The sequence below is a fragment of the Coffea arabica genome, chromosome 5c (genome assembly GCF_036785885.1).
Source record: "Coffea arabica cultivar ET-39 chromosome 5c, Coffea Arabica ET-39 HiFi, whole genome shotgun sequence".
Lineage (NCBI taxonomy): Eukaryota > Viridiplantae > Streptophyta > Magnoliopsida > Gentianales > Rubiaceae > Coffea > Coffea arabica.
This window is the reverse complement of record NC_092319.1, coordinates 40,748,503-40,770,721: the sequence shown is the minus strand read 5'-3', so window position 1 is coordinate 40,770,721 and position 22,219 is coordinate 40,748,503. Positions and strand designations below refer to the sequence as shown.

General features: G+C 36.1%; 2 protein-coding genes across 2 annotated transcripts; both read left to right on the top strand.

Moving 5' to 3' along the window:
• The first annotated feature begins 13,398 nt into the window (after positions 1 to 13,398).
• LOC113688873 (putative late blight resistance protein homolog R1A-3) lies at positions 13,399 to 17,823 on the top strand. The gene is made up of 2 exons (XM_027206684.2): positions 13,399 to 17,315; positions 17,412 to 17,823. The coding sequence occupies exon 1, from the start codon at positions 13,546 to 13,548 to the stop codon at positions 17,293 to 17,295; it is 3,750 nt and encodes a 1,249-aa protein (XP_027062485.1). The 5' UTR covers positions 13,399 to 13,545; the 3' UTR covers positions 17,296 to 17,315; positions 17,412 to 17,823.
• Positions 17,824 to 20,524: 2,701 nt separating this feature from the next.
• Positions 20,525 to 21,896, top strand: LOC113689461 (aspartic proteinase CDR1-like). Its single transcript, XM_027207230.2, has one exon. It carries the CDS (start codon positions 20,650 to 20,652, stop codon positions 21,841 to 21,843), a length of 1,194 nt encoding a protein of 397 aa, XP_027063031.2. The 5' UTR covers positions 20,525 to 20,649; the 3' UTR covers positions 21,844 to 21,896.
• The last annotated feature ends 323 nt before the right edge of the window (positions 21,897 to 22,219 follow it).

Here is a 22,219-nt window from a genome sequence, read left to right as displayed (position 1 = left end):
GACACCTGGTAGAATAGCAACTATCGAATTTATTCTGGTGGTTTTGAACTCAAAATGCTGGTGGCTATGACTACTTGAAAGTACTGATATCTTGATTTATAACAACATGGGGCTATATGATCTCAGTTCTTGATTTTTGAAGATCCGCTAAAGATTTCCTATCTGGAAGCTTTCAAAATGAAAAATTTATTGTGTTGGATTCAGATATTAAGAGTGCGATTCAGAAAATAAACGAGTGGCTAATTTGGAGGAGGGATGATCAGTTGGGTGATATGAAAGGACGATATATAAGCGAAAAGTTCCGAGTTTGAAATCTTCCAATTACACTAAACAAAAAACTGGTGGCTAATTTGATTGTCTCATTCGATACCTTATAGAGGGATTAATTCCTTCTAATGCCTAGTCAATACAAAGTCTAGTGTTGAAACACAAGAGCATAAATTTTTACTCAAACAAAGGTAAACACAAAATTTCATATGGACGATGTCCTTTAATAATTTAGTCCAGTCCGCAAACAATATTGATTGCCATCAGAGTTAGAACAATCATGCATTCGGTTGTATCTGGACAATGGTACATGCTAATTTAAATATTCTTATCTCACTACTGATTCTCTCCTCTCATGCAAAAGAAAATGCTTTAATTTTCCAAAAAATAATATATATTAGTAAGTGTTTCTGTTATTTTCTTTCTTAATACCTTTGGAATTAATGAGTTTGGCCCAGAATAGTGCTAGAAAAAGTCAATGGTGTAGCTGCATCTAATTGAAGATTAGTTTATGTGGCAGTAATTTAAGTTTGATATGATAGGCATAAGCATATGGTGGAATTATTAAAAGCAATTACAGTAATATGCAACACTCTTTCCATTCGCAACTACCATATATATGATTCAAATCCTGAATCTAATAGTGGAGAAAACCTTAAGAGCCTGCTAATGACTAGCTATTAGGCCAACCCCCGTGATTACACGTACCACCAATTAGAGGTGCATATGCATAATCAAAATTGCAGCTAATTTATATTGTTCTCTTTTGCTTCTGATTTTTAGAATCATAATCAAAGTTGAAAAACACTTGCAACTAAAGTAGATTTTGAAAAAGCAAATTAAAACGCCAAAATGTAACGTTTTTAGAGTTCAATCTCAAATAAGAGTCACAGAATGTTTTGCACCTATTTGAAGGTAATACTGCTTAGTTGCATATCAACTACTGTTTTGTTCAATCTATAGATTCAATTAAATGTGTTCGTCGAGTAGAATAATGCCATTGACATCCCATATTTTCTAGAATTCAACAATTTATTCGTTCTTTTCCATAATCTTCGATTACAATTTCTGATCTTTCTGACTCCAAGTAGAACTTTATTAAACCATATAATCAATCAGGTATAAAATCAAGCACTCAGCATATTAATACCTGTTATGTATAGCAGTTTACTGGAATCCATTTCTTGATCCAATTATAATTGTTTTATAGATCAGGCAAAAACTGACCTCTTCCCCCATTCAAAATTTGAAATAAGTCTTGGAAGAAAACCTATAAAGATTTCAGGTTTGTAGGCACAATCATTAAATCAATATTATACTACATTTTGAAATTTCAGGGATGTAGATGTGCAGGCTAAAGTAAAGCTCGTCTTTGTCTGAGCATTTGATGCATTTCTTGTGCAAAAAAAAAAAAAAAAAAAAAAAACCCAATTCAAGATAGGACTTAACAATATTGGAATGAATTTCGCCAAAAAAATAAAAAATGGGAGGGATTAGAGCAGATCAGTTCAAGAAAGGCTTCACCATAACAAGAAAGGGATCACCCAGACAACTTCCAAATCAAAATAAAACTTAATAAGGAAGGACATGGGCCTTTTAATAGTAGCATCATGTAATGTGACTTGAAGTAATTTTTTAGCTTCCGGTTGATTCACTCTCCCTCCTTACAGATCTAAATACCATGTGGAAGGCAAGTTTTTAAAAGTAATACTCTGTTTTTTTAAAAAAAAAAAATTTGTTTACCCTCCCACTCTTTCCCACATCCTTCTCACTCATAATTAAGAAGCATGTGATTCAAACATTGAACTTGACAAATAAGAAGATTCTAATAGCCATTCTCTAACCATTGGTCTAACCCAGTGGTTAGTAATACTCTGATTGCTCAACCAAGTTTATGAATTTTCTATGAACTTATTTATCTTTTTTGGTTGGAAGTACAATTATGTACCATTTTTTTGGGGGAGGGGGGGGTTATGGTAGGTAACAGGATAACTTCTAATATTCAGCACATATTAAATTGATCGTTGTACAAAATTAAGGAAGAAACCCAAGTTAAGAAAATTTCTCTCTTTTTTAACCCCTCTTTATATCTTTTCCACTCTCAATTATTAGGTTCAAGATTTGAATCTTAAATCTAACATCGAGAAAAATCCAAGTTAAGAGAGCTAATTGTTTTGTTGTACAATTAGATCATTAGCTCATATAGGTAAAGAACTAAGAAACCCAACATTTTAATACTTTGTTGCATTGCTGTTTAGCTGGCTGGATCCATTTCCTGATCGAATTGCAATAAATCTCAGGAAAAAACCTTTAAAAAGTTTTTTTTTATAGGTTTGCAGCTAAAGTTTCTTAATCATTTCGAATTTACATGTATATAAGTTTGCAGCCTAAAATAAAAGTTAGTTTGTCTTTGTCATATTTGAACAATTTCTTGAATACCAATTACAAATTAATTCAAGATACCACTAAAAAAATTCATTTCCTGTATCTAAAACGAAATTCAGCTTCATTATATTATACTTGTAGATGGTGCTAATGAATTGGAAGAAACAAGGATATCATCTCCCAAACTTGTAGAGAATAAAATCATTTGATGTCATTGATGTCAATATTAGGGGTTAGTAGTTAGTACACAGCCCTCATTTTGACGAATGAGATCGCCTTTAATATGGACTATCCAAAAAATTTCAAAAGGACAATCCAAGTCAAACCGATCTCATTTGGCAAGATCAGGAAGGCTGTTATAGCAGATGCAGCGGAACAGAAGAACAAACAAGAATAGACAAGAACAACTTGGGGGAAATCAGATTTTATTAGGGTTGTAATCGGAATAGTTTATAGGCTAAAATAAGGTGTTGCCCCCGAACCCCCACCGGGGCAACGCTGCCCCCCGGGCCCCCCAGCCGGGGCGCGTCGCCCCCTGGACCCCCGACTCGCTGACCGGGCAGCGAGACCCCCGTACAGCTCAGCGAGGGTTGAAGATCTAATTCAAGACATCTCAACAATCTCCACCTTGACTTGAATCTTCCCCGAAAAATGTAACAGACGCACTAATGAAGTGCCAGAAGTACTCAGAGAATTATCTCTAAGTACCATCAGAAATGCCTATAAGGGCCATCAGAAACTTAGGACATTTAGCAAATCCAAACAATGTTTGAATTTGCTATGAGGGACCGGCTTGATGAACATATCAGCAGGATTGTCAGCAGTGCCAATTTTCTTCACCTTGATCCTTGTCTCTGATCTCAAGAAATGATATCGGACATCAATGTGTTTAGTCCTCTCATGATGGACTTGATCCTTGGCTAAACATATTGCACTGAAACTATCACAATATATATTAGCCTGATCCTGATGTAGGCCAAGATCTCCAACCAGCCCCTTTAACCAAATTCCCTCTTTAGCAGCCTCCGTCAGTGCCATATACTCTGCCTCAGTAGTGGACAGAGTCACTGTAGGTTGTAGAGTTGCTTTCCAACTAACTACAGAATGCCCAAGAGTGAAAACATAACCAGTCATCGACCTCCTACTATCAACATCTCCAGCATAATCAGAATCTGAATAGCCTGTAACCAAACACTCTGTATCACCTCCATAGATGAGACCAACATCAGATGTACCCCTCAAGTACCGAAAAATTCGCTTCACTGCCAGCCAGTGCTCCTTCCCAGGATTAGCCATAAATCTGCTAACAACACTGACTGCATGTGCCAGATCAGGTCTAGTGCAGACCATGGCATACATCAAACTACCCACTGCACTAGAATAGGGAACCTTAGCCATATACTCCATCTCAGCTTCCGACTGTGGTGCAAGTGTAACTGATAGTTGAGCATTCGTTGCACTCGGAGTATTCAAGGGTTTTGCTGTAGACATGCCAAATCTGGCTAGTACCTTCTCAATATAGCTCTTCTGTGATAAGAAAAGTTTTTTCTGACTTCTATCCCTGAAAATCTCCATTCCCAAAATTTTCTGTGCTGCACCCAAGTCTTTCATCTCAAACTCTGCACTGAGAAGACTTTTTAACTTCTGTATATCAGCTTTATTCCTCGCAGCTATGAGCATATCATCTACATACAGAATCAAATAGATCATCAAACCATCTTCAAGCTTGTTGTGATATACACAACAATCATACTGACTTCTGTTGTAACCTAGCTCAATCATGTAGCCGTCAAATTTTTTGTACCACTGCCTTGGGGACTGCTTTAATCCATACAAAGATTTCTTCAACTTGCATACATAATCTTCTTTTCTCCGAACATGAAATCCATCTGGCTGAGTCATATAAATCTCTTCATCTAACTCTCCATGTAGGAAAGCTGTCTTCACGTCTAGCTGCTCAAGTTCTAAGTCCTGATGTGCAACTATTGCTAGTAGCACCCTGATAGAAGTGTGTCTGACCACTGGTGAGAAAATCTCATTGTAGTCTACTCCTTCTTTTTGAGTGAACCCTCTTGCAACAACACGTGCTTTATACTTGATGCCCTCAGCTGGAGAAATTCCTTCCTTCCTTTTAAAGACCCATTTGCAAGTCACAACCTTTCTCTCTGGTGGCCGTTTGACCAATTCCCAAGTGCCATTCTTGTGTAACGACTCCATTTCATCACCCATTGCAGCAAGCCATTGAGCTGACTCACTGCCTGAAATAGTTTCTCTATAGGTAGAGGGCTCGGGAGAATCCACCTCCTCAGCAACCTGAAATGCATAACCTACAAAATCCCGATACCTGCTGGGAGCTTGTACTCCCACTCTCCTTGCACAATCATAAGCAATACCATGCTGCTGAGTTTCTGACGCAGTATGGGATATAGGTGCCAACCTTTCTGCTGATGTAGGTTCTGGAGACTCTACTTCTGCAGGAGGTTCAGTTTCACAGGATAGCTGTTGATAATCACTAAATTGCTGCTGTGATTCAAAACCATTTTGAATGATTTTTAGCTCCACCTGTTTATCAACACCTGCACTTTCTTCATCACTTGCACTTTCTTCAACAACAGCCTTCACAGAGGGGTTAAGTATAGAGTTTTCATCAAAAATTACACTTCTACTAAGTATAACTTTCCTTTCTGAGGGTGACTAGATTCTATACCCTTTAACCCCATCTCCATATCCCAGAAAAACTCCCTTTTTAGCCCTTGGTTCTAGTTTACCCTCACTGACATGATAATACGCAGTACAACCAAAAGCCTTCAAATTTGAGTAAGTAGGGGACATACCAGACCACACTTCATAAGGTATCTTGCAGTCTATACCTGTATGAGGTGCACGATTGATCAAGAAGCAGGTCGTGCTCACTGCTTCCGCCCAGAACCTCCTTGGCAAACCAGCATTGAAGAGCATACACCGTGCTCTCTCTAGAAGTGTCTGATTCATGCGTTCTGCTACACCATTTTGTTGTGGTGTGTGTCGAACTGTGTGATGCCGGGCAATTCCTTCATCTTTGCAGAACTCATCGAACTCCTTTGAACAGAATTCCAGACCATTATCAGTTCTCAGCCTTTTGATCTTCTTTCCAGTTTGATTCTCCACTAAAGCCTTCCACTGCTTGAAATTCTTGAAAGCTTCACCTTTTTCCTTCATAACGATTACCCAAGTCATCCTTGAATAATCATCAATCATGGATAAAAAATACCGACAGCCTCCCAAGGACTCAACTCGTGAAGGACCCCAACAGTCAGAATGGATGTAATCCAGTGTGCCTTTTGTCCTGTGAATTGCCTTCCCAAACTTTCTGCGATGTAATTTATCGAAAGTACAATGTTCACAAAATCCAAGATCAGTGACCTTGTGGCCTTCTAGAAGATCACGTTTAGACAGAATCTGCATCCCTCTTTCGCTCATATGACCAAGCCTGATGTGCCACAACTTGGTCATATCAGACTTGCGATCTTCAGAAGATGCAACAGCAGCAGCAGCAGAACCTGTTAGCGTAGAACCTTGTAAGATGTACAGGGTGCCATGCTTAACTCCTTTGAGAACCACTAATGAACCTTTACTGATGCACAACTCTCCACTTCCTCCGCTGAACCTGAAACCCTTACTGTCAAGAGTACTAAGTGATATCAGATTCTTCGTCATTTTAGGGACGTGCCTGACTTCGTTCAGTGTGGCAATTTTTCCAGTATGTGTCCTGATCTTAATCGAACCGATTCCAACAGCCCTGCAGACAGCGCTATTAGCCATCACGACATTTCCGCCATCTATCTGCTCATATGTTGTAAACCATTCCTTATTTGGACATATGTGATAGGACGCCCCAGAATCAAGAACCCACACATCAGAGTGATGTGTTGGTTCGTTTGCAATTAGGGCCAGGTCTTCTTCTGAATTTTCCGTTTCCTTTTCTGCAACTGAAGCTGAAGCGTGTTGTTTTTCCTGCTGTTTCTTCTTTTTGGGACAATCAGATTTCCAATGACCCTTTTCCTTGCAATAGTTACAGACATCATCCGGCTTGGGACCTTTAGAGAACTGCTTCTTATTTCCGGACTTCTTTTTTCCCAATTTTCCTTTACCACTACTGACAACTAATCCAGCATCCTGATTATCTGTAACATTACCAGCCGCCTTATGGCGCAACTCTCTACTATGCAGTGCTGATCTTACTTCTTCTAAAGTCACTGTATCTTTACCGCCAATAAAAGACTGAACAAAATTCTCATACGATAACGGTAAAGACATTAACAGAATCAACGCGGCATCCTCATCCTCAATTTTAACATCAATATTACGCAATTCAAGAAGAATTGTATTTAATTGATCTAAATGTTCTCGAAGAGGAGTACCTTCCTGCATACGCAGACCGAACAGACGTTGCTTTAGGAGCAACTTGTTGGTTAAAGACTTCGTCATATAGAGACTTTCAAGTTTAACCCACAAACCCGCAGCAGTTTCTTCACCGGCGACCTCAGTGATGACATCATCTGCCAGACACAGCATGATTGTCGAGTGAGCCTTTTCCTCCAGACTCATCGACTCTTCATCAACGGAATCCGATTTCTTCTTCGTCAGCGGACTCCACAGGCCCTGCTGCTTTAACAGAGCCCGCATCTTGATCTGCCATAAACTGAAACTATTTCTCCCGGTGAACTTGTCGATCTTGATGTTCAAAGCAGACATGTTGTTGCGTGATCCGAGCCCTAGGACAAACCTAGAGCTCTGATACCAGTTTGTTATAGCAAATGCAGCGGAACAGAAGAACAAACAAGAATAGACAAGAACAACTTAGGGGAAATCAGATTTTATTAGGGTTGTAATCGGAATAATTTACAGACTAAAATAAGGTGTTGCCCCCGAACCCCCACCGGGGGCAACGCTGTCCCCCGGGCCCCCCAGCCGGGGTGCGTCGCCCCCCGGACCCCCGACTCGCTGACCGGACAGCGAGATCCCCGTACAGCTCAGCGAGGGTTGAAGATCTAATTCAAGGCATCTCAACAAAGGCTTTTAAGGTTTTTACGAGGTGGGAAATTAAGAATTCGACTCTTTCTTCCTATCAATTGCCACTAATATGTGACTTTATCAAAGCCAAAAAGAGTCCCTTGGCACCCATCTGACTCAGATGTAATTAATTTAGTCCTCTTTGATTCCCAATGACCTAGTTGAGTCTATCCCTTTCCCATAATGTAGGAGTAGAATTAGGTATAGATATAAAAATGATTAAGACACACTTCATGTGTGTATTCAATAAAATAACACACTCTACTATGTTTGTGCAAGTAATAAAAATATTTATTTATGAAAATTTTTTCATGTAAATTGGCCAAAAACAAGTAGTATTCAACTTAAATGGACAAGAACCTTCCACATAGCAATTGGAATAGGATCAGATAAAGCGCAAATGGAAAAATTCAAGGAAAACCCCGAAATAATTGGTGTAAAGTAAAATATGCACGGCAAGCAAGCAAGTATAACGCGATAAATCTTTCAAAAAAAAGAAATATTATGCGATAAAAAATTTATATCTAATTATATCTCACCATGTATTAACATGAAATCTTATTTACCATAATATATTAGTCAGTAGCGTTCCATGTCAGTTTTCATTTAGAATTTCATTTCTTCAACTTGTAAAGTTTGCCTGGAAATTATATATATATATATATATATAGATAAAGAATTTTATCTTTCATAATTTCAGACTAGATGTACACGAATGGAATAAATAATTTTATCTTTCATAATTTCGCATTTTATCATACAATCCTCCTATTATTTAAAATATCCAATTAACCTGTCTATGATTGCATGTAAAGCCGAAAATAGACAAAAAGCAACTATAGTCACGGTGATCAACCTATATGCACGCTAGCTAGAAACGTAGAATGTGTGAAAATATGGAATTGCCACTTATTCCCCTTATGGCTTCGCATTTGGCCACATAATCCCCCGTTAATTTATATAAAGTGGTTAGACACTTGTTGTACTTAAATATTAACTAATGCTTGGAGATACTTTTTTTCTTATTGGGGGTCAATTTTTCCACTTTACATGATGCTACAAGAGATTAAATGGATATTGTTGAACACAGTGGTAGAACCAAAAACTTTAGTTTAGGGGAGGCAAAAAATCCAACATATGGTAATAACACATATTGTAGCATATATATAAAGCATTAATAGAAGCAATAATCATTACGTAATTCTAAAACAACAAACTCAAAATAAAAATAACTATTTCAAAAATAATAATACAATTTAAAATATAATACAAGAAAGTTTTGAAGGAAATAAAAATAAAATCTGGAGTTTGAGAACAGTTGATGCTTGAAGCATGATAATGGAGCTTAGAAAGAGTCGAGCCTTGAGAAGCTAGATAAAAAGTTGTGACTTGGTATTTTTAAAATCATCCTCGTACATTCTTAATTCAAGTGAATTCTATTACCTTTTATTTCCTTGTTTACTTTTATGTAGGGTTTTTTTAGTTGTTATATTTTTTGTTGTAAGCTGTGGATGAATTGAGCATTTAATTAACAAATAGTTTGAACTCAACACATTAAGGGCTCGATTTGAGGGTCGATTTTTGACAAGTTTAAGTTCAAACACTATAATAAGAGGAGGAAATAATATAATATCGAATTGAACTTGATCTCAAATTTAGAACTCGTATAGAATTCGAGCTCAAATTTAAATTTATCTAATTTTTTGAATCGAACATAATAGGTCAAAAGTTCGATTCGATTCATTTATAAGTCCATTTGTACTAATGCTACACTAATACCAGAAGGAAATAAGAGTTTGTTGGGTATAATAGTCTTATAAAAAGAGTAATTAAAGGGGACAAGAAATAGATAAATGTCTGAAGAGTAATTAAGAGGAACTAGAAACAGATATGCATGTTGGCGGGGAAGGGGAAGGAGAAGCCGAGAAGGAGATTAATCTATCATAGATAAAATGTCTTAGTCCCTTTAGGATTATTCCGAAAGTTTTGAGGGTTGTTGGAGTGAGCGAAGGGGCTGCACCTCCCCAGCCCCCCCCCCCTCCCCCCCGGTTCCATCCTTGGTTGAATAAAAGGGATTTGTGAGGTATTAACAACATACCCATGCAAATTTGGTGTATTTAAACAAAAATATAATTTGATTTTGACTATTACTTATTGTGATTTTTCGTTAGTTGTCTTAAATTGCGTTGAAGACAAATTTGTTTTAATCGAAATATTAGATGGACTAAATATTGGGGACCAAAACTGTACTTTTGTTGCACATTAAACGTTTGATTTTGGTGGGATAATTGATTGAGTTAATTCTCCTTTAGCATTTCTGGTTCAAAATAGTTCGTCTTTCTCTTTGGCATTTTCTAAATAAACGGTGATTTGAAATGGAGCTTGTTACGTGAACATTTGCCCACTGGAGAGTCTGAAAGGAAATGCGCATGCTAAACAAATATTGAGATCAAGGCATCCAAGCTGAATTCTGGTCCGGATACAAAGCTTTCAAGGAAACCTTCACGTTAACCAATGAAATTAAAATTGAGTGCAGGTGATTAATTGCTTGACAACAGTCTGATTACAGTAATAAAAAATTTATTAGGTTGCAAACTGATAATATATTGAATAAAAAAGGTTTCAGTATTGACATATTGTCATTGTTGTAAGACCACTTTTCTTGGTTTAATCTATCAATGATCTTGTCTGCATAATCTTTTGAAATAATCTACAATTCTGCTTCAAGCCGGCTGCTGCTGCGCTTACCTCAATGATCTTGTCTCCATAATTTTTTAAAATAATCTACAATTCTGCTTCGGACCAGCTGCTGCTGCACTTGCACTTGCGAAGCTGTCAGAGTCATTAGCTGTCCTGCAAATATAGATGTCACCTAATCACTGTGTATATATGCCAAAAATCTTGCTATCTAGATAGCTTTTTTTTTTTTTTTTTTGATGATAAACGATATAATCTCATACAATAACGAGAAAAAAAAAATGTTCCATGCCCCCCGTCCATCCCAATATCAAACGTGTTATCTTGTGTTATTTTTCTCTTTATCTATTACTATTACTATTACTATATTAAAAGTATGACGAGATTTGGCATTATAAGTTGCAAGCACTTTTTTATTTTAATTTATGTTGTTTCCATATTACCCCAAGTTATTGTATTTTAATTGTCGTAATAATTAAAATATGAAACATTCCAAATGAATATATCTCAATAATAATGGTAATTAAAATGAAAAGCTCCCTATTAAAATTATTTAGCGACCCTTACGTTTCATCTCCAATTTTTATGTGCATCGCAGTTTCTTATTCGAAACAATTTCTTAGTCAAAATAGTTTGACCAATTTCATTAACCACAATTTTAAGATTGTAAAAAAAAATATTAGTATAAAAAATAGATGCTCTTAGAACAAAAGGGAATAAGAAAAGAGTCCATATTCATTTGAAGAATCTTGATATGAATATCATGAGACAGGTACATAATTATGTGCCTTCTATCAGTACAAAGAAATATTAAAAGAAAAGTAAAAATAAAAGAATCCAACTATTTCTATCAATTGAAACTAAATAGCCATTTTAAGATAATTAAGCTTAGGGGTGGCAATTTTCGACACGACCTGAAAATACGACACGAATCTAACACGAAATTAATGGGTTTGGGTTGAGGTTTCGGGAATTCGGGTCAGAATCGGGTTGGACCCGATGAACCCGAAAAGAAAACAGGTCGATTTCGGATCAACCCGTGGTGACCTGATATGACCCGTTTACGAATTAAAAATAATTTAATAAACATAAAAACAATTTTATCTAACTAAACTAAGTTATTCTTTTTTTCAAAGGCATTAATTACTTAATCCTAAATGAATTTATTTAATTTGTGTGAAGTTAAAATTATTATATTTGGACAAATAATATATTATATTATTTTTTACTTTTATACTGTTTTAATTTATTTTATATTTTGTTTGGGATAAAACACTTTTACGGTGTTTAATTTATTTTAGATTTGGTTTGGAATTATTTATTTAAATTTTTATTACTTGATTATGTAATTAATTTTGTGAGAAATTGATTTTATTAGAAATTACAGTGATAAATTAAAATTAAGTTTCGGGTCATTTCGGGTCGAGCCGCCAACCCGTCAACCTGAAATTTTCGGGTTCGGGTCAGCATACCTGACCCGTCACGGGTTGGCGGGTCGGGTTCGGGTCAACAGATTTTCTGGCAGGTTGACCCGAACCCGACCCGCCAACCTGATTTGGACCCGAATTGCCACCCCTAATTAAGCTTTATAAATCATTATATTCTTATCAAACACAATAACACTTAGAAAAAACATCAATAATCCAAATTCAACAATGCGGCTCATATTATTCAATTCAAATTCACAAAATTTTTTTGTGAAAAGTTCAACTGGAAAGATATAAAGTAAAATGTTCATGCGAAGTTGGACATGAGCGCGATTCATATATTTTATTATTAAATAATTAATTCATTCTAACTATACAATTGCATTTCATTTGTCTTAGCAAGGGAAAATAATATTTAAAATGTTGGTACAATTTTTTTTTATTTCTTAAAATTTGTTGATTTCATCATAAACTTAACTTTGGGGTTTATTTTTAAGTAAGAAAAGGCACATCTAGATGCTGGTTCGTAAACGAGCTTTCCAAAAGGGTAAAGAAAGGGGTGAGTGTGGTGAAAATAATTAGAATGACAAAATCTAACTAATCAATTTTATTTATTCTAATACCCCTTTAGAAATTGATTTTACGATTTAAGTCTTTATTTTACTAATAATTATGAATTCTATTTACTAGGCTCTCACTTGACATGTATGCATATATTTCCTGTTTAGCAATATTTTTTGTACAAATATTTAAAAAATAATAATATTATGATTTTATGGTAAAAATATTGTGAGTATACAACAACTTTTGTGAAAAATAACCGAATTAGGAATTATTTATCAAAGCTAAATCCATAATTTACCAAAAAGATCGACATAAATTAAAAAAGGAAAACTCAAAATAAATTCAAAAATAATTTATCAAAGAGTTCATAATTAGATGGTCTTTGGAATAATAATTGGTTAATGAAAATATGACATGTTTTATTATCAGGTAAACAATCAAATTTCACAAAAAAAATATAAGACATGTTATATTTGAGTTAATATAATCACGTGCAAATTACGCGAACTATTGCTAGTTTATTAAATGGATTGTTGATTGAATTCTTGTTGTTAATCTCAAAATTAAATTAAAGTCCTACTTCATTGACATAAGCAATTATAATAACGTGCAAGACTAATCAAAATGATTTGGCAGTATGATGCGATTAACCCGGTTTCGAAATTAGTGCCGCTAGATGTATTAAAAGATTGTTAAGAGCGTAATTAATGCTGTATTATTCAAACATTTGGACTAATGACTAAGGGAAGTGCACGTTTTACTTAAAGCCATTGTAGACAGCTCTCAATGTGAAAAGCTGTTGTTTGATGGCAAGGCAATAAACATGGAAATCAATAGAGTCCAAAGCATTAAAACTTCTATTTGTTATAAAACACCATACCATAACTTCTATTTGTACCATTCAAGCAGTTGGACTAGTGGATAACGCATGTGCAGTGGGGCCTTTTTTTTTCTTTCAATCATCCAAGAAGTATCCAATGACTATTTGTCATTTACTTTCTGGACACTAGCAATCAACGTACAGAAAAGACGAGAGCACTTGTTTTTGAGGTTTTGCAGATCTTTCTCGTCTCCTTTCATATTTGAGAACTGTTTCATCTCTTAAATTGAGATCGATACATTCCGGTTCCCTTGTTGATCTTCCTTTTATTAGATGGCCTCCACTAGTATCACTTGTATTCCTTCCATCTTGGATGATCTGCAAGCACTGGAGAACGATTATCCAGAATCTCCAAATTGGCCGCAGAAGCACCTGAGACGCAAGCTAAGACATCTGAGAACATTTCTTCTGTGTGCGAGAAAATACAGCAACGATGATGTGCAATTACCATTTGACAACAAAAAGAACCAGGCAGATAATCATCATGCAAGCCTAGAAGCTCTGGCAGTTCGGATTGGAGATGCCATTCCCAAGTGGGCAAAGGAGATCCAATCTTCTGATCAGCCTTGGGATGCGGTCCGTGATTTAGAAAAAGACATTAAATCCTTCGAACAAGAAATTTGCGAATGGTATGTCTTTTTCTTGGGTTCCTCGTCACAGCAGTCCAGTAATTCGCTCGTTCGAAAAGATGACCTCATGGAATTCATGGATTCTCTTCTGGAGAATCTAGTGAATTATTGGTCATGGAGTAGGCCGGCACATGAAGTTGGGCTAATTAAAGCCCTTGAAGAGAAGCTGGCGTTCATGCAAAACTTAATCCGTTTTGTCAAACTGTATGGTGTTGAAAACACAGAATTGGGACCTTTGTTGGTTCACACTGAAGCTGTGGCTATCAATGCAGCACGCCTCTCTTATAAGTGCCAGTTTAAGAAGGGTTTGCCCGAGGATGTCGTTGAAAGCATTTCGGAACTGCCGCAGAAGATTATTCCTGTTGAACCGCAAGTCCTTGAGACTTGTATCCAGGCCCTGGCTGCTTCAAAGTTATCAAGACAATCACATGGAGACACAGATGAGCATCTGTTGAGAGACTTCTTCCATTCCCTCCTGTGTAATCTTTGGGAGAAACTAAAGCATGGTACTTGTCCTGTGATTTTGCGTCAACTGCAAATGTTTTACGAGGGGTTAATTTCCTTGAGAACCATTTTGAAGGAGAAGCCAAAGGAGTTCGATGAGAAAGTAAGAGATCCTACTCGAGTCGTGAAATGTTATGGAGGAGATTTTATTTCCCCACTCTCTCTGAATGCAATCAAAGACGCTATACAAGCCAAGGATATGGATATCGTGTGTTCTGAGTTATTGGAAATAATTAAGCTCATCGATGCAGTAATCACAGAGAAGTGTCCAGAATCATCATCATTCAATTTTCCTAAGACCAATGGGCTGGGCTTTGTTGATTCCCTTCTAGAAAAGATGATGGATGTGACAAGTTCTGAGGCTGACTCGATTGCTTTGATCGATCATCCAATTCAAAAAGTCCAGGAAGAACTTGTTTGTTTACGTTCTTTGCTGCGGAAAATTGTGGGCCTGCAAAATGAGGATGAGGAGGTCCAGGCAATTTGGGATCGTATTGTTGGGGTGGCATACAGGATAGAGTTTCTTATTGATTCCTTACTAACTGGAAATATCTTAGATTCTTCTTCAATGTCCATTCATTCCATTTTAGAAGAAATGAACATCATTAAAGCTGCGGCCTTGAAGATTTGTGATAGCGGAACACTTGGTGGAAAAGTTAAGGAAGTAACGAAGAGATTCAATCACATGCCACAACAGGGAAGTAAGCCAATAGTCAATGACGTGGTGGTGGGATTCGAGGATGAGACGGCATCGATAATCAATGGACTCAGAAATGGATCACGACAAGTGAAAATTGTTTCCATTGTGGGTATGCCGGGATGCGGTAAGACAACTTTGGCTAGAAAAGTGTACAATGATTCTTCAGTGAAGTCCCATTTTTATGAGCGGGCTTGGTGTACTGTTTCTCAGGTACACCACAAGAGAAATCTGTTGCTTCAAATTTTGACTTGTATTGAGTCCAAGCTTCCTGAGGATGTTTTTGAGATGGGTGAAGAAGATCTGGCTCTTCAAGTCAAAAGACGTTTGCTGAAAAACAGATATCTCATTGTTTTGGACGATGTATGGGACATTGATGCATGGAAGGGATTGGAAGCCTCATTCCCTGATTATGGAAATGGAAGTAGAGTTATCTTGACAAGTCGGCTCCGTGGTGTTGCTCCGCAAGACAAACTCGACCATGAACCATATTCTCTTCGTCAACTCGCTCCTAAAGAGAGCTGGGATTTGCTAAAAGGGAAGTTATATCCTGGACAAGATTTGGATCCTCCAGAACTATGTGAAATTGGACAGCAAGTCGTGAAAATGTGTCAAGGACTACCTCTTACGGTTGTCATTCTTGCCGGGATTCTCTCAAGGATGGACCCAAATGGTTGGAAAGAAGCTGTGGAAGGTTTAAGTTCGAGGAATGTTTCTAGTACGGAACAGTGTATCGCTACATTAGAGCTCAGTTACAAACATTTACCTGATACTTTGAAGGCATGTTTTCTTTATTTTGCAGCCTTTCCAGAAGACCATGAACACAATACCAAGAGGTTGATTTCTCTATGGGTCGCTGAAGGATATGTTCAAAAAACTCATCCCAAGAGATCAGAGGATGTGGCAAATGATTACCTGATGGAACTTATTAGCAGAAGCTTAGTCATAGTTTCGAAACCAAGATCCATTGATGGGGTCAAAGCTTGTCGCATTCACGATTTGTTATATGAGTTTTGTGTGACAAAAGCCAAAGAAGAAAAGCTTTTGCAGCGGGTACGCAGGTATGATGACTTGTCTGTTTTCACTGTGCCATGCTACCTACTCCGCTTATGCATTATTGATTCTAAGCTCGAGCACTTTGACAACTTGAGGTTATTTTCTCCTGCCATACGCAGTCTATTATTATTCAGTGACGATGAAGACGGTATTAGTTTTGACCTCCGATTCATTTTTCACATCATGAAACTTGTTAGAGTGTTAGATTTGAGCCAAATTGGACTCGACCCCTTTCCTAGAGAGGTAGAACTGCTTGTTCACTTGCGCTACTTGGCGATTCTAGGTCGGGGTAAAATCAGTCTCCCATCATCAGTATGCAATCTCCCGAACTTGGAAACTTTGATTTGGCGAAATTCTTCAACTCATCGTTCAGTTTCACTACCAGATACCATATGGAACCTGAAGAAACTAAGGCATTTACAGCTGATTGATGAGGTCGATAAGCATTATTGTTTTTTTTTCCCTAGAGACAATCTTGACAACTCGTCACAGTTGCTTGACTTAGATTTCTTGTCCTGTTTGTCTCTCGATCCTGAGGAAAACATCAGCAAACTGTTGAGAAAGTTTCCAAATATCCGCAAGCTGAGATGCTCTGTCAATCTCAAGCCAGGTGTTCAATATCATGTAGCAATGAATTGTCTAAGTCAGTTGGAATCACTCAGTCTGGGTTGCGTTATTTACGCCGGTGACCGATATCAGTTAGATTTCCAATTTCCTTTGACTATTAAAAAATTGACCCTATCTTATTTTCGCATGCCATGGAGCAAAATGGCAGCAATTGGAAATCTACCCAATCTTGAGGTGCTCAAATTACTCAAACAAGCCTTTGAGGGGGAAATATGGGAAATGGAAGTAGAGAAGTTCCCTAAAGTTCGTTTCTTGAAATTAGCTTCCTTGAACATTGCGAAGTGGACAGCCTCCTCCAAGTACGACGAGCAGGACTATTTTCCTGGTCTCCAGAAGTTAGTATTGGATTGCTGTGGAGCATTGCAGGAGATCCCTTCTTGTTTGGGACATAGTTCTGCCCTTGAAATAATTGAGGTGTCAAAGTGTCCCAACTGTACCAGTTCATTGGAGGAAATTCGGGAAGAGCAAAGAAGCAATGGATATACCGATCTGAAGATCCTTATCTCATAATGGACGATTGATCTCCTCAAGTAAGTTTTTTAAGCCCTTTACTTATGTACTGCTACGGGTTATGTGTATCTGTTTAGCATCAAGATCAAGTTGTTCTTTTTCTTTTTCTTAATTAGTACTGGAAAGCTGCAAGTTTTTGGAGGAGATCCCTTCTTGTTTGGACAATCTATCAACTCTTGAAATAATTGAGGTGTCTAAATGTCCCAACCGTACCAGTTCATCGGAGGAAATTCAGGAAGAGCAATTAAGCAGGGGAAATACACTGATCTGAAGATCCTTACTTCATGATGGATGATTGATCTTCTTTGGTTGGGAAGCCACTTCATTCTACTTTTCTTTTTTAATCCTTTACTTCTGTACACATACTGGTTATGTTGTGTCTGTTGAGCATCAATCAAGATCAAGTTGCTCTTGTTTTCTTTGCAAATTTCTTGTTATTCCTGTGACCGAATCTTGTACTGGGACATATACGTACTCCAAATACTCTGTGGAAAGCAATTTTTCAATAGCAGTACTCTGCTCGCACAACTGAGTTTGCAAATTTTCCAAGAACTTATTTGTCTTTATTGGTTTGAACTTTGAATTACAATAATATACTATTGGGAGATTTCCGGTAGTCAACGAAATAACTTTTGATACAAGCACGTACCAAGATTGATTGTTGTACAAAATGAAGGAAGAAACCCAAATTTTTTTTTTTTTTTTTTAAAACCCTCCCATCCTTCCTTACATTCTTTCTGTTCCCAACTACTAGAATCTAGATTCGAACTTTGAACCTGACATCAAAGAGAAGCCAAGTTAAGAGAGTTAATTGTGCTAACTTCACTTGAGCATTGTCGTAATCCTAAGAACTTTTTGTAAAATTGTTTATAAAACATTTTAAATTGTTCTAAAATTGATATCTTAAAAAGTACTTTATAATTTTCAAAATACAAAAGGCCTCCCAAAATAGGTAACATCCAGGAAAAATGTAGAGGCAAGGTATAAGTGGAACATTTTTTTAAGAGATTTTAGCATAATTTTTAAGGCCATCCCCAACTTATATAGTTTCAGGGAAAATGATGGGCACCAAAGATGGACCTGGAAGGGCTCCTCCAAGTCCAGATACTCTTATCCAAAGATTTAGATAATTCTCTTGTTCATCCTTAAAATTCTACAAATTTTAAAAAAGCCCTTTAAATTTGAATACTTTGGAGCCGCAACTATATTTTAATTTGCAAAAAATCTACTCATTATCTCTACCTCACCCCTCTATACTTTTATTGTGGCTCTACAAGTGAAACACATTACATGAGGGAGTTGCTAAAAGCGATTTTATAGTATCCAAAAACATAAAAAACAGTTTACCTCACCCCTGTACATTCACTCATGCTGTGTTTGGGTTCAAAAATTTGACGAATAATTTGAAATTCTCTTAAATCCCTGTAGTTGTTTAGATTATTTAAAAAATATTTAAATTTATAAATCACCAATTATTCTAATATTTAATATATATTTTAATATTGGTGAATTACAAAGTCAAATGCTTCTTAATGAATCCAAATAACTAAAGTGATTTGGGTGAATTTCAAATCCTTCATTAAATTTGTAAATCCATATGAAGCCATAAAGTTTTTTCACGACTGTATTGCATTGAAAACAGCTTTGCAAGTGATCTACCAAACAATAAACAAAAAGTTGTGCAAATAATAGATTTATTCTGGTAGTTTCAAAGAAATTGGATGGCAAAGAACTACTTCAATATTTGTAAAATGATTTGAACTCGACAGAATTCAAAAATCCAATTCAAAATGCCTTTGTGCTATCAATGTTGAGTATGTTAGATACAAACTACCAATTTATAATTTAAAAATATACATAAATACCTAGGTTGAAGATTCAAAACATTTTCATCTTAATTTAACATAATAAATAGTGATGCATTTCCTCTTAATTGTGGTATGCTAAAATCATTTATGCTATAAATAGTGAGTAACATTCAGTAGGGAAATCTTTTTGATGTGATGAGTCTTTTTTATTGGTGCTCAAATGCCTAATTCACATTCAACTTATTTTTTTTATTTGATAAATTTTTCTAACAGATGATCAATTGATACTTGTTAATGTACTTAAACTACACCCAATCTATCATATGTCTATATGCACACATTAATAATTATTACACTCCTTTATATTTAATAATTTTCTTAATTAACTTTGTTTTTTTCAAAAGTTTGACATCTGAAGTAGATTTTAACAAACACTCAGTGGGCACTCGTTGAAATCTATGGGAACATCTTTGAATCATTCAAAAGTAGAAGAGACAAGGAAAGAATAAAAATAATGGTTAGTAGCCTAGTTAGTAAAATGAAAAAAAAAACTCGTATTGTACACATGTAATACATGTTCCTATGTATAATTCAAAAAAAAAATTGTGTTCCATACAGTTTAAAAACACTATGAAAAATACTCGTACTTTTAAAGAAACCGTATAAACCACCTAATAAATTTTTGACCTATTATACTTCAATTTTTGAAAAACTTTTAAATTTTCTATATAAGAAAATGACATATCCTTTGAGTTATACACTAAAAAACAAAGATATATATATATATATATTAGTTTCCATATAATTAAGCATATAAAACTAATATGGTTATTAAATTCTAATTAATTTGATGTCTCATATACAAGGATAAGAGTTAAAATTGGTATTAATGTGGCATAATTTTGAAAATTATAACAACTGTTGCCGTATTTGAGTTTTGCAACCTTCAAATATATTCATTCTATTCACGTAAAAATTTATATATATAATTTTACTGAACTCATACTTTTGCGCTGAATTTCAATCGTGCATTTAAAAAAAAAGTTTGCATAATATGGGTAAATATAATGCTCCATATGATACCCGTTATGTATTTTATTAATTATGGTAAGTAGTAATTTATTATTGAATGCATTAAAGACATAAAATCTTTGGATACAGTCCCACTTGAGTAAGGACGTAAAAAATTAAGAGTCATGTTGATAGATGTTTTAGGAGTAGTTTGTAGGAATAATTAAATGTATGCATTTATATGTAATGCTGGCTTTTGCTAATACATTACTGACTATATATAAGACGACATTTTTCACGTAATTTATACCCGAGGTATCAGATACCACTAGCTATCAATCAGTCTCAAGTTTTCCCAACCATGGCTGCAAATTTTCCAGTTTTCTCCATGTTTTCTAAGTTGTCCCTTTTAGTCTTCATCAATTTGTTCTTTTATCCACTCATTGAAGGAAAAGATGGTGGTTTTTCTACTCATCTCATACATCGGGACTCTCCAAAATCCCCCTTGCATAATCCCTCCAACTCCTTCTTTGAAATGCTTAACAAATCTTTTCACCGTTCCTTCGCTCGAGCCGAGTATTTCAAGAAAAGAGTCTCCCAATCTCGTTCCAAGCATTCGTCAAATTCTTCTTCTGCTCCAATCCAATCCCACATCACATCCGCCGGTGGGGAGTATCTGATTAAAGCAACCATCGGAAGCCCACCGGTTGATTTCCTAGCCATTGCTGACACAGGCAGCGATCTTACATGGATACAATGCAAGCCCTGCAAACGATGCTACAAGCAAGACGCCCCTCTTTTCGATCCTAATAAAACAACAACTTATCGACATTTGTCCTGCAACTCCCAGTTGTGCTCTGATCCTGGAACTACATTTTGTGATTTTAGAAATAAATGTGGGTATAGAGTTTCTTATGGAGACGGTTCTTTTAGTAATGGGGATCTTTCCACAGAAACTTTTACGTTTGAATCCTGCTCTACCAGAAATGTATCAATCCCAAATGTTGCTTTTGGTTGCGGGCACGCAAGTGGTGGCATCTTCCAGGAAACTTCGTCTGGGATAGTCGGTCTAGGTGGTGGAGCATTGTCGATTATCAAGCAATTGAATGGATCAATCGGTGGTAAATTTTCATACTGTTTGGTTCCCAGAGATTCAAACTTTTCAAGTAAGATCAATTTCGGTAGCAATGCTGTTGTATCAGGCCCTGGAGTTGTTTCGACTCCATTGATCAAGCAGTATACAGATACATTCTATTATCTCAATTTAACAGGCTTCAGCGTTGGAAATACAAGGATTCCATATAAGGGTCTGTCCAAGCCAGATAATTCTTCCCCTAATGATTTTCTGGGGGGTAACATTATTATTGATTCTGGAACAACGCTAACATTTGTCCTTCAGGACTTTTACCAAAGATTGGAAGCTAAAGTTATCAAAATAACAAGGGGTACACGGGTTTCTGATCCAGGAGGTCAGTTTAGCCTTTGCTATAAGGTTGAAAAACGTCTCAAGATTCCCAAAATTGTTGCTCACTTTGCTAATGCTGATATAAAATTACCTCCAGATGGAACATTTCTTGAAGTGTCTAAGGGGATAGTTTGTTTGGCTATAGTTCCAACTGATGGTATTGCAATTTTTGGGAACGTGTTGCAGATAAATCATCTTATTGGATATGATCTTGTGAACAAGAAGCTCTCCTTCTTGCCAACTAATTGCACCAAATATAAGTAGGGATTGCTATTCTTTTGATGGAATGATGTGTATTGTAATAGGTTTTTCAAGTATTGGAATTTTTTTTGGATGTTGTTCCTATTTCGTGATTAATTACCTCAAAAACTCATTTTTCTTGGATGCTTAGATATATCCAACTAAACCCTGTCCAAAATATTTTCTTTCCCTTCTTCTAAAGTATTTGGATGTGCTTTGCTGGAAGCTAGTTCAAACATTCTTATCCCACTTACTATGTCTCTTCTTATGCAAAACAGAGTATTTTATTTTTTCCAAAAAAGATGTCTTTAAGTGTTTGTGTTATTGGTTTTTCTTCACACCTTTAATATTAATGAGTTTGGTCCAAAATACTGCCAGAAAATCAATGTAGTCCTTGCAT

Bases quoted from the DNA above. Each gene is read 5' to 3' on its own strand.
- LOC113689461 (XM_027207230.2), top strand. From the start codon at position 20,650: ATGCTTAACAAATCTTTTCACCGTTCCTTCGCTCGAGCCGAGTATTTC.
- LOC113688873 (XM_027206684.2), top strand. From the start codon at position 13,546: ATGGCCTCCACTAGTATCACTTGTATTCCTTCCATCTTGGATGATCTG.